This window comes from Schistocerca piceifrons, chromosome 5 (genome assembly GCF_021461385.2).
Source record: "Schistocerca piceifrons isolate TAMUIC-IGC-003096 chromosome 5, iqSchPice1.1, whole genome shotgun sequence".
In the NCBI taxonomy this organism is placed as follows: domain Eukaryota; kingdom Metazoa; phylum Arthropoda; class Insecta; order Orthoptera; family Acrididae; genus Schistocerca; species Schistocerca piceifrons.
This window is the reverse complement of record NC_060142.1, coordinates 569,197,704-569,210,933: the sequence shown is the minus strand read 5'-3', so window position 1 is coordinate 569,210,933 and position 13,230 is coordinate 569,197,704. Positions and strand designations below refer to the sequence as shown.

Here is a 13,230-nt window from a genome sequence, read left to right as displayed (position 1 = left end):
ATAATTAAATCACTGAAGACTAAGGACTCTCATGGTTATGATGGAGTGTCTAGTAGAATATTAAAGTACTGTGCTGCACATGTTAGCCCTATATTTAGCCATATTTGTAATTTTTCCTTTAGGAATGGTCAGTTTCCTGAGCGATTAAAGTACTCAGTCGTAAAGCCGCTTTATAAAAAGAGAGAAAGGGATAATGTAGATAATTTTAGACCTATATCTATGCCATCAGTGTTTGCAAAAGTTATCGAAAAGGCTGTGTATGTAAAGTTAATTGATCATTTTATATCACATGATTTGCTATCAATTGTACAGTTCGGCTTTAGAAGTCGTTTGACAACTGAAAATGCTATATTCTCTTTTCTCTGTGAGGTACTGGATGGGCTAAACAAAAAGTTTCGAACGCTTGGTGTATTTTTTGATTTAACAAAGGGATTTGACTGTGTTGATCTCTCAATATTGCTCCAGAAGTTGGACCATTACGGAATAAGGGGAGTAGCTCACAATTGGTTCACCTCTTACTTTAGCAACAGGCAGCAAAAGGTCATTATTCACAATGTTGATAACGGCTGTGATGTGGGATCTGAGTGGGGTTCTGTCAAGTGGGGGGATGCCCCAGGGATCAGCATTGGGGCCACTCCTGTTCCTCATTTATACAAATGATATGCCCTCTAATATTATGGGTAACTCTAAAATATTTCTGTTTGCTGATGACACTAGGTTGGTAGTAAAGAATGTTGTGTGCAACATTGATTCGGTTTCAAGTAGTGCAGTACATGACCTCAGTTCATGGCTTGTAGAAAATAATGTAACGTTAAATCACAGTAAGACTCAGTTTTTACAGTTTCTAACACACAATTCAACAAAACCTGACATTTTAATCTCACAGAACGGGCATATGATTAGTGAAACTGAACAGTTCAAATTCCTAGGTGTTCAGATAGATAGTAAGCTGTCGTGGAAAGCCCAAGTTCAGGATCTTGTTCCAAGACTTAATACTGCCATTTTCACTATTCGAACGGTATCGAAGGTGAGTGATACTTCGACACGTAAATTAGTCTACTTTGCTTATTTTCATTCACTTATGTCGTATGGTATTATGTTTTGGGGTAACTCTTCCCATTCTAGAAGGATATTTTTGGCTCAGAAACAGGCGGTTCGGGCAATAAGTGGTGTGAGTTCACGAACCTCTTGTCGACCTCTGTTCACGAGTCTGCGTATTTTGACATTGGCCTCTCAGTATGTATATTCCTTATTGTTATTTCTTGTTACCAATGTTAGTTTATTTCCAACAATAAGCAGCAATCACTCAGTTAATACTCGGCAGAAATCAAACCTCCATTTGGATCGAACTTCCTTAACTCTTGGGCAAAAAGGTGTGCAGTATACTGCTGCATCCATTTTCAATAAGCTGCGACTCGAATTCAAAAATCTTAGCAGTAATCCACGCGCTTTCAAATCGAAACTGAAGAGTTTCCTCATGGGTCACTCCTTCTACTCTGTCGAGGAGTTCCTTGAAAAATTAAGCTGATTCTCATTGTATTGCTGATAGCGTTTGCTTAAACTTACGGACTGATTTTTTTTCAGGTTCATGAACATTTATTTTTATCTGTTATTACTTTTATGTTGTAAGTTCATGTACTGACACATTCCATGACCTTGGAGATTTGCTCCTCAATTTGGTCCTACGGAACTTGACATGTAAATAAAATTTTTAAAAAAAGTCAATGATGCTCAGTCCACCATTAACCTCACTGTACTTGGCTATAGACTGTAATCTTTATTGACACTGTTATTAGATATTTAAATTTCTATAGTTTCTTTAAACAAAATGTCTAATAACACTATCAATAAGCAGAGCAGTTTCCAACTGATTGTAATGTGAAATCTGGCCATCATTAGGTTAAAGCAGTGTGGCAGGTGTAGGGTGAAAACAATGTCTTATAGGATGGTGGACTGGGTACTGGTCACAGCCTGAGCCATATGAGGATATGGCTGGCAAGTATACAGCAATGAAAAACTGACTGGCAATGACTAAGGAGCATTCAGCCATGACCTTGCAGGTGTATAGCCACTTGACACAGCTGGGAGCCCAAGATGATCCGATTCAGCATACATCAATACTGAAACTAAACTAATAGTTAATATATGAATATAATAGAGGGAAACATTCCACGTGGGAAAAATATATCTAAAAACAAAGATGATGTGACTTACCAAACGAAAGCGCTGGCACGTCGATAGACACACAATCATACACACAAAATTCTAGCTTTCGCAACCAACGGTTGCTTCGTCAGGAAAGAGGGAAGGAGAGGGAAAGACGAAAGGATGTGGGTTTTAAGGGAGAGGGTAAGGAGTCATTCCAATCCCGGGAGCGGAAAGACTTACCTTAGGGGGAAAAAAGGACGGGTATACACTCGCTCACACACACACACATATCCATCCACACATATACAGACACAAGCAGACATATTTAAAGACAGAGTTTGGGCAGAGATGTCAGTCGAGGCAGAAGTGCAGAGGCACCTCTTAGTTCATCCCTATGAAATCCCCAAACCACCTTCCCTACCCTCTGGCTCCTACCCTTGTAACCGCCCCCGGTGTAAAACCTGTCCCATGCACCCTCCCACCACCACCTACTCCAGTTCTGTAACCCGGAAGGTGTACGCGATCAAAGGCAGAGCCACGTGTGATAGCACCCACGTGATCTACCAACTGACCTGCCTACACTGTGACGCATTCTATGTGGGAATGACCAGCAACAAACTGTCCATTCGCATGAATGGACACAGGCAGACAGTGTTTGTTGGTAATGAGGATCATCCTGTGGCTAAACATGCCTTGGTGCACGGCCAGCACATCTTGGCACAGTGTTACACCGTCCGGGTTATCTGGATACTTCCCACTAACACCAACCTATCCGAACTCCGGAGATGGGAACTTGCTCTTCAATATATCCTCTCTTCCCGTTATCCACCAGGCCTCAATCTCCGCTAATTTCAAGTTGCCGCCACTCATACCTCACCTGTCATTCAACAACATCTTTGCCTCTGCACTTCTGTCTCGACTGACATCTCTGCCCAAACTCTTTGTCTTTAAATATGTCTGCTTGTGTCTGTATATGTGTGGATGGATATGTGTGTGTGTGTGTGTGTGTGTGTGTGTGTGTGTGTGTGTGTGTGTGCGCGAGTGTATACCCGTCCTTTTTTCCCCCTAAGGTAAGTCTTTCCGCTCCCGGGATTGGAATGACTCCTTACCCTCTCCCTTAAAACCCACATCCTTTCGTCTTTCCCTCTCCTTCCCTCTTTCCTGATGAGGCAACAGTTTGTTGCGAAAGCTTGAATTTTGTGTGTATGTTTGTGTGTCTGTCGACCTGCCAGCACTTTCATTTGGTAAGTCACATCATCTTTGTTTTTAGATATATTTTTCCTACGTGGAATGTTTCCTCTATTATAAATATGTATTTATACACAAATGAATGCCTGAGATGGAAATACAAACATAGTTTACATTCATGGATTGTTGCAATGGTGCTTGGTGGAACTATGTCACATTTATCAATAATGGCACAAGATGTGGATGTTCCATATTATTTACCACCAGTTATCAACTTACATAAAAGGGAGCCAAGACAATTTGGGTTTAATGTCCTACAGAATGAAGTCATTCGAGACGGAGCACAGGTGTGTATTGAGGAAGGAAATGGGTCAGTTTCTTTCACAAAAATCTGGGGAGGGGGAGATAAAGTGCTCCTTGTCAAAGCATGCAGGGATGTGGTGGGGAGAGGGTAGGGCAGCTAGGTGCAGCCTGGAGGTTAGACGGAGAGCGAGGGGGTGAGGGGAGGCAGAAAAGGAGAGAAATATAAAGACTGAAGGTGCACTGGCAGAACACAAGAGTGTGTAGTGCTGGAGTGGGAATAGGGAAGGCATAGGTGGGTGAAGGACAGTAACTAACAAAGGTTGAGGCCAGGAAGGTTAAAGGAACGTAGTATATATTGCAGGGCGTTCCCACCTGCGCAACTCGGCAAAGCTGGTGTGGATAGGAAGGATCCAGACGGCACAGCATGCTTGGCAACTGGGTGGTCCAACTATTTCTTGTCTACCAGTGGTTGCAACTTAGCTTGTAGATCACATGACTGGTTTCACAGGTAGCGTGGCCTTTGATGGGATAGGTAAGGCTTGTGACTGGACTGGAGTAGGAGATGGTGGTGGTGGGAGGATGTACGGCAAAGTTTTACATCTAGATTTATTAGATAGATATGAGCCATGAAGGAAGGGGTTGAGAGCAGGCACTGAGTAGGTATGAATGAGGATACTGCGTAGGTTTGGTGGGGGGCAGAGTACCACTGTTGGAGGCTCCAAGCACTATGGGACTTAACATCTGAGGCCACCAGTCCCCTATTCTTAGAACTACTTAAACCTAACTAACCTAAGGACATCACACACACCCATGCCCGAGGCAGGATTTGAACCTGCAACCGTAACAGCAGAGCGGTTCCAGTCTGAAGCGCCTAGAACTGCTCGGCCACAGTGGCCAGCACTGTCGGAGGGATGGGAAGGATAGTGAGTACAACATTCTTCATTTCAGGGCACAAAGAGAGGTGGTCGAAACTCTGGTGGTGATATGATTCACTTGCTTCAGTCCACACTGGAACTGAGTCATGAGAGTAATGGTCCTCTATGGCAGAATGGTGGGACTTGGGAAGTGGTGGGTGACTGGAGAGATAAGGCATAGGAGATCTGTGGCTGTACAAAGTTGGGAGGGCAATTACAGTCTGTGAAGTCCCCAGTGAAGCCCTTGCTGTAGTTTGAGAGGGACTGCTCATCACTATGCATGTTACTGTCAAGGGCTGCTAGGCTGTATGGAAGGGACTTCTTGGTGTGGAATGGGTGGCAACTGTCAAAGTGGAGGTATGGCTGGTGGTTGTTAGGTTTGATATGGATGGAGGTACCAATGTAGGCATCTTTGAGGTGGAGGTCAACATCAAGGAATGTGTCTTGCTGGGTTGAGGAGGAGTCAGGTGAAGCCAATGGGGGAGCAGGTTTTGAGGTTTTGGAGGAATGTGAACAGGGTGTCCTCACCCTCGATCCAGATCAGACAATGTTATCAATGAATCTGAACCAGGTGAGGGGGTTGGGTTGGGTTGTTTGGGGAAGGAGATCAGACAGCGAGGCCATCGGTCTCATCGGATTAGGGAAGGACAGAGAAGGAAGTCGGCCAAGCCCTTTCAAAGGAACCATCCCGGCATTTGCCTGGAGCGATTTTGGGAAATCACGGAAAACCTAAATCAGGATGGCCGAACGCGGGATTGAACAGTTGTCCTTCCGAACACGAGTTCAATGTGCTAGCCACTGCGCCACCTCACTCGGTTGAGAGGTTTGGGATTCTGGGTGGTTAGGAAGAACTGCTTTAGTTGGCTAATGAATCAGTTGGCATAGGACACTGCTGTGCAGCAGAGTGTGTGCACTTCTGTGAACTTTGGAATGTAGGAGGTGAGGTACTAGTGAAAATGTAGCTATGACAACAGGTCATAAGTCATGTTTGTACAGTTCAGTCAATGGAACAGTTGCTCACAAAAGACAAATGTCCCAAACTTGAGTCCCAGTCCTGCACATAGTTTTAATTTGCCAAGAAGTTTTGAAACCATATTTCACTACGTAACTCACAGCATCTGAATAAGACCGGGTGGATCGTCTGAATATTGTGCATAAAATGAAATCAACAACTCAGCTGTACACACAAAACACACATTATTAAACACTGATGTACATTTACGCTGCCTGAGATAAAAGTGCATTAAGTCGTCAATTGTGTGCTACTGTTGGTAAATTGTTGTTGTTGTGGTCTTCAGTCCTGAGACTGGTTTGAAGCAGCTCTCCATGCTACTCTATCATGTGCAAGCTTCTTCATCTCCCAGTACCTACTGCAACCTACATCCTTCTGGATCTGCTTAGTGTATTCATCTCTTGGTCTCCCTCTACGACTTTTACCCTCCACGCTCCCCTCCAATTCTAAATTTGTGATCCCTTGATGCCTCAAAACATGTCCTACCAACCGATCCCTTCTTCTAGTCAAACTGTGCCACAAACTTCTCTTCTCGCCAATCTCATTCAATACCTCCTCATTAGTTACATGATCTACCCACCTTATCTTCAGCATTCTTCTGTAGCACCACATTTCGAAAGCTTCTATTCTCTTCTTGTCCAAACTAGTTATCGTCCATGTTTCACTTCCATACATGGCTACACTCCATACAAATACTTTCAGAAACGACTTCCTGACACTTAAATCTATATTCGATGTTAACAAAATTCTCTTCTTCAGAAACGATTTCCTTGCCATTGCCAGTCTACATTTTATATCCTCTCTACTTCGACCATCATCTGTTATTTTACTCCCTAAATAGCAAAACTCCTTTACTACTTTAAGTGTCTCATTTCCTAATCTAATTCCCTCAGCATCACCAGATTTAATTTGACTACATTCCATTATCCTCATTTTGCTTTTGTTGATGTTCATCTTATATCCTCCTTTCAAGACACTGTCCATTCTGTTCAACTGCTCTTCCAAGTCCTTTGCTGTCTCTGACAGAATTACAATGTCATCGGCAAACCTCAAAGTTTTCATTTCTTCTCCATGAATTTTAATACCTACTCCGAATTTTTCTTTTGTTTCCTTTACTGCTTGCTCAATATACAGATTGAATAACATCGGGGAGAGGCTACAACCCTGTCTCACTCCTTTCCCAACCACTGCTTCCCTTTCATGGCCCTCGACTCTTATAACTGCCATCTGATTTCTGTACAAATTGTAAATAGCCTTTCGCTCCCTGTATTTTATACCTGCCACCTTCAGAATTTGAAAGAGAGTATTCCAGTTAACATTGTCAAAAGCTTTCTCTAAGTCTACAAATGCTAGAAACGTAGGTTTGCCTTTTCTTAATCTTTCTTCTAAGATAAGTCATAAGGTTAGTATTGCCTCACGTGTTCCAACATTTCTACGGAATCCAAACTGATCTTCCCCGAGGTCCGCTTCTACCAGTTTTTCCATTCGTCTGTAAAGAATTCGCGTTAGTATTTTGCAGCTGTGACTTATTAAACTGATAGTTCGGTAATTTTCACATCTGTCAACACCTGCTTTCTTTGGGATTGGAATTATTATATTCTTCTTGAAGTCTGAGGGTATTTCGCCTGTCTCATACATCTTGCTCATCAGATGGTAGAGTTTTGTCATGACTGGCTCTCCCAAGGCCATCAGTAGTTCTAATGGAATGTTGTCTACTCCCGGGGCCTTGTTTTGACTCAGGTCTTTCAGTGCTCTGTCAAACTCTTCACGCAGTATCTTATCTCCCATTTCATCTTCATCTACATCCTCTTCCATTTCCATAATATTGTCCTCAAGTACATCGTCCTTGTATAAGCCCTCTATATACTCCTTCCACCTTTCTGCCTTCCCTTCTTTGCTTAGAACTGGGTTTCCATCTGAGCTCTGGATATTCATACAAGTGGTTCTCTTTTCTCCAACGGTCTCTCTAATTTTCCTGTAGGCAGCATCTATCTTACCCTTGGGAGACAAGCCTCTACATCCTTACATTTGTCCTCTAGCCATCCCTGCTTAGCCATTTTGCACTTCCTGTCGATCTCATTTTTGAGACGTTTGTATTCCTTTTTGCCTGCTTCATTTTCCGCATTTTTGTATTTACTCTTTCCATCAATTAAATTCAATATCTCTTCTGTTACCCAAGGATTTCTACTAGCCCTCGTCTTTTTACCTACTTGATCCTCAGCTGCCTTCACTATTTCATTCCTCAAAGCTACCCATTCTTCTTCTACTGTATTTCTTTCCCCCATTCCTGTCAATTGTTCCCTTATGCTCTCCCTCAAACTCTGTACAACCTCTGGTTCTTTCAATTTACTGAGGTCCCATCTCCTTAAATTCCCATCTTTTTGCAGTTTCTTCAGTTTTAATCTACTGTTCATAACCAATAGATTGTTGTCAGAGTCCACATCTGCCCCTGGAAATGTCTTACAATTTAAAAACCTTGTTCCTAAATCTCTGTCTTACCATTATACAATATCCATCTGATACCTTCCATTATCTCCAGGCTTCTTCCATGTATACAACCTCCTTTCATGATTCTTGAACGAAGTGTTAGCTATGATTAAGTTATACTCTGTGCAAAATTCTACCAGGCGGCTACCTCTTGATTCCTTACCACCATTCCGTATTTACCTACTACGTTTCCTCCTCTTCCTTTTCCTACTATTGAATTCCAGTCACCCATGACTATTAAATTTTCCATCTCCCTTCACTATCTGAATAGTTTCTTTCATCTCATCATACATTTCATCAATCTCTTCGTCATCTGCAGAACTAGTTGGTGTATAAACTTGCACTACTGTTGTAGGCGAGGGCTTTGTACCTATCTTGGCCACAATAATCTGTTCACTATGTTGTTTGTAGTAGCTTACCCGCATTCCTATTTTTTTTTTTTTTTTTAATTCATTATTAAACCTACTCCTGCATTACCGCTATTTGATTTTGTATTTATAACCCTGCATTCAACTGAGCAGAAGTCTCGTTTCTCCTGCCACCGAACTTCAGTAATTCTCACTAGATGTAAGTTTAACATATCCATTACCCTTTTTAAATTTTCTAACCTACCTGCCTAATTAAGGGATCTGACATTCCACGCCCCAACCCGTAGACCACCAGTTTTCTTTCTCCTGATAACAACTTCCTCCTGAGTAGTCCCCACCTGGAGATCCGAATGGGGGACTATTTTATCCAAGAGGACGCCATCATCATTTAACCATACAGTAGAGCTGCATGCCCTCGGGAAAAATTACGGCTGTAGTTTCCCCTTTCTTTCAGCCGGTTGCAGTACCAGCACAGCAACACCGTTTTGGTTAGCGTTACAAGGCCAGATCAGTCAATCATACAGACTGTTGCCCCTGCAACTACTGAAAAGGAGGGGGGGGGGGGGGGCGGCGGCGCTACCGTATACTATCACCCTATTGGCTATGGCCTATCGGGGGGGGGGGGGGGGGGGGGGGGGGGGCGAAAGCAGCACACAGTCCTCTGTGATGATGATCCAAGACTGCAACTAGTTTGAAAATTAAGAACAGTTTCAGTAGTAGCTATAGTGGTTACAATTATTTCATTAATACTAGTACAATATCAAACACCCATTGAGCACAAAACAGACTAACAACACATTTTTTTCATTTACATTATGCTAGTTGATAGATTTATCATGATGGAGGTTAGAAATAAATTATCATGTTATGAGGGACGTATCTGTTATTGAAAGTTCTTCAGATATAAATGAAGTGTACATGCAAACTTTGAAAATTTCAAAATTAATCTATCCCAATTTTAAAAGAATCATGTAGTCAACTCATGAATGACTTCATGGCAGGAACACAGCTTATGAGGTAGATGTAATGCATTCCTACAGACATCCATCATCTTTTAAGATGGTTCTTTTTCACTATGCAGCACCTCACAGCAGACAGTTCTATGAGATCTTAAGAAATGTTATTTGAAAATAAGTGTGAAAGCCATTAAGAGACAACAAAGTTCTCTTATAATAAAATGAAAGGAATATGGGGACTAGTATTAAAGAAATACGAAAAATCTTCAATGATCACTTCTCCTTAATTGCAAGGAAACTGAACTAGGACTATATTATTCTCATGACCAATAAGGATCTATACAGAAACTACAGAAAATGAGATTTTGGAGGAAAATTACACAGATGTCTAAGTTACTGGTATATAAAGAATCGTGTGGCTATGATCATACAACGAGTATCTGATTAGCCTTATATTACAAATTTCCTGTTATGTTACTGACAAACCTTTTCAGGTAGCTCAAGTATTTCTTAAAACAGACTTATCAGATAACATACCTATTCACTAAACGAGGAATTAAATTATGCACAAAACAATAAGACGTTACATTACAGTTTCGCACGAAATTTTCGGATGTAGAGTGGCTGTAGAACTGCCATTGGCTCTCTTAATGAATGGTTGGGCATAATTAATGCATTGTCAGCCACCAACAACAAGAACATGCACAACAGTGGAAAGTGTTCGTGTATGTTCTCTCGTTATAACTACTCTATGAACTGATGTATCGTTTAGGATGGAAATCTGCACCAACTACGAAAAAATAACATAAAAAACATTTAATGAATATGGCTAAAACTGAAAAAGGGAGTATACACCAAGACAACCGAAACGTATTCGAGTACTGGCAACCGTAATACCCTCAAGAAACGCCAATGAAATGTAAAAACGATCGCTCCGTGATAAATTACCGAGATAAAAACCATCAACGGCGTTTGTATAGCGAGTTTAGAGATCAGATTGCTTTAAAATATTATGGATGGTCTATTCAACATTTTTTAAATGCCCCAACAATTTTTCACTTTCTGAGAAGATTTAAAATACGTTACCTCCAGTTTCCACGCCGACGATTCCAGGTAAAATCTTGCTCTCTCCGAATCTACTCCGGTTACATCGGAAAACTGTGAGATTAATTCATCGTGATCTGCCATTTTCTCTGTTTTTGCAAAATAATCAAACAGTGATTACAAAACTTTCCACATTTACTACGAACCGCATACACACAACTTATTTCACTGTCATTCTGCGCCGGAAGTCTCAAACAACATCACTTGTGAAGATATTAACCACTGTATTTCGGAAAATATCACATCTTTCGCATTCTCAAATGGAGCAATTACTGCTTACTATTTAATGTTGTTTTCATACTTTTAACAGAGTTTAGCGATTATATAGTTGACAAAATATTTATGCATCAGTGTTCATCCCTGGCAGCAAAAAAATTTGAAATGTGTGACTGTTGCCGTGACAGCTGTGAACTCAAAGTTTTCAACAAACATAGTAAACAAAAGGCTGCAGTCGCTGGTGCTCGTGTTTGTTTACTGTTAGTTGAAATCGTCAATGACCGAAAGCATAAATAAACAATGAGCAACATTTACATACAAGAACCACCGACGATAGGAAAGGTAAATCTCATACCCTGATTAATAGTGTGCTCCATATGTAACCATTTGACAGTATAAATTGTTGTAAATGCAATTTTTAACCGTGTTACATGCTTTATTTAGTCACCCAGGAATCATCCAACAAGAAGATTAGATTTAGTATCATAATTCAATGAACACAAATAGCTCTGCTGCACATACACACAGAATATATAAGTACGCTTTTATAAAGGTAGGACAGTTAGTTGATTGTGGCTTTGATGAGTGAACCATTCCAGCATTTGCCGGAAATTATTTAAGCCGTAACTACTATGGTCATTCACGGGAACGCAGTTTCTATGGAGGGGTCTCACAGAATTTTGCTGAATATATATAGTTTCTTGACTTCCCACCGTTCATTACACTTCTTATAGGTGGACTTTCTAGAAATTTGATTTTTTTAAACAATGCAATATTTTAAATACTTCGACAATTAAAAGAAAGCGAAATTTGGAATATAATTTTATTTTATGAGTTACAAAAATAACAGCAAATAGTTAGCTCTCTACCCGAACACTGATTATCATCAGAGAGATTATATTACAAATTGGCAACATAACTAGGTGGAAAAATCCAACATGACTTACGATAAATTGTGTGTGAAGTCAACTTTCAGTTTACGACTCATCTTTGCAATGCAGAGCGAATATTTCAGTCCATAAGTCTATGAATGGAACAAACCGCAAAGTATGGCCTGAAAGTTCAGCATTTGACTGATGCTCGTACAAATTACTTGTACAGTGCATACGTTTACTCTGGAAAAGGCAGCGACGGTCACACCCTTCCCAGCCATGAGAAAGGTCACAGCGTTCCCACACAGGCTGTTCTTCGATTGGTGAAACCCATTGAAAACACAAGGAGAAATGTTACAAGTGACAACTGGTACTCATCAGTAGAGGGTCATTCCATGTCAAGTCACCCAGGCCTTGACACCAACCATGTCAGATTTTGATGAAACTTGGTACAATTACTTTTTTTATCATCCTGAAAGCACTTGTAAATTTTTTTTTGCTCTATCTCTTATAGTTTTTTTAAATAAATTTTTAAAGTTTTTAGATTTGGCGTTGTTTCAGCGGTCGGAAATCAACTTAAACGTGTCCTCACAACTAAAAAAATTTGTGTATTAAAGAATACTCAAGATATCAGTATGAAATTTTGGAATAAGTTTGTGTATTATACCTAAATGTTAAAAAAGATTACCATAAAGATGTATTAAAATCTTCCAAATGAAAAAAAAATTTACTAGTTTTTTATTTATTTTTTTAGCTAACGGATGTTTAGTTTTACAAAAACTGCAATATCTAGAGTCTCAGACCTGATAGAAAGCTCAAATTTGTTTTAAAACACTCTTAATTGTATAGGCTATTAGATAAAAGAAAAATTATGTTGGCTTTTTAACCTGTTTAATAGTTATCTAATTTTTAAAATAATATTAATTATATTTTAAAAATAAAAAGTACCAAGTCACTTAGACACTGAAAATAAGTTTCTGTCTTCTTGGAATAACAATGTACGCTTGGATTTTGTTTTGTTACTCCTGTGTTTTGAAGTAAAAAATTTTTACAATGTTAAATAGTGCTTGGATAGTACATTATTAAGTTTATTCGAACTTTCAGTAAGTACTGTCACTTAGCTTACAGAGATTCTTTTCCAATATCCTATAAAAGTAACCAGAACAGTAATCAAAATGTGAAATCAATATGTCAGATACTCAAATCTGTAGCGTAGGGTTATTTAAAAAATCTAACTATTTCCAAACAACCTACACACCTTCAAAAAAGTTACATCCGGTATCTGAATTGAGTGAGGAAGAAAAAGATTTGATCCACTTACTATCTGGAATTAATCTGTGTGAATTTAAGAATATATGTTCATACCACAGCTACTACTTTTTAAATGTTTTTGAAAAGTATCAAACAATATGTGTAGACCCACTAAAAAAAAACACAAAAAGCCCATCAAAAAATCGTTGAGAAGTGTAGGCTTGGATCTTTCTAAACAATTACTGACAAAAAATATTAGCATAAAACCTGGGCAAAAGCTTTGCTCAACATGCCGTAACTTTTGTGAGGAAAAATTAATAGTTGAAGTCAATGAAAGTGAAACAGATGATGAAGTCATGGTTGAATTAGAATCATTGGAATCCAGAAATTAATCCCTCGTACAAACAAACA

General features: G+C 39.9%; 2 protein-coding genes across 3 annotated transcripts in view; one reads left to right on the top strand and one right to left on the bottom strand.

Moving 5' to 3' along the window:
• LOC124797934 (NSFL1 cofactor p47) overlaps positions 1 to 10,681 on the bottom strand; it is a 76,000-nt gene extending 65,319 nt beyond the window's left edge. For both annotated transcript variants that reach the window (XM_047261069.1, XM_047261070.1), the window contains exon 1: positions 10,463 to 10,681. In XM_047261069.1, the coding sequence (XP_047117025.1) occupies positions 10,463 to 10,564 (102 nt within the window). In that variant the 5' untranslated portion in view covers positions 10,565 to 10,681. The remainder of the gene's footprint in view (positions 1 to 10,462) is intronic.
• Positions 10,682 to 10,826: 145 nt separating this feature from the next.
• Positions 10,827 to 13,230, top strand: part of LOC124797932 (spliceosome-associated protein CWC27 homolog) — a 139,528-nt gene continuing 137,124 nt past the window's right edge. Inside the window, exon 1 of the mRNA XM_047261067.1 lies at positions 10,827 to 11,038. Coding sequence (XP_047117023.1) covers positions 10,997 to 11,038 — 42 coding nt within the window. The 5' untranslated portion in view covers positions 10,827 to 10,996. The remainder of the gene's footprint in view (positions 11,039 to 13,230) is intronic.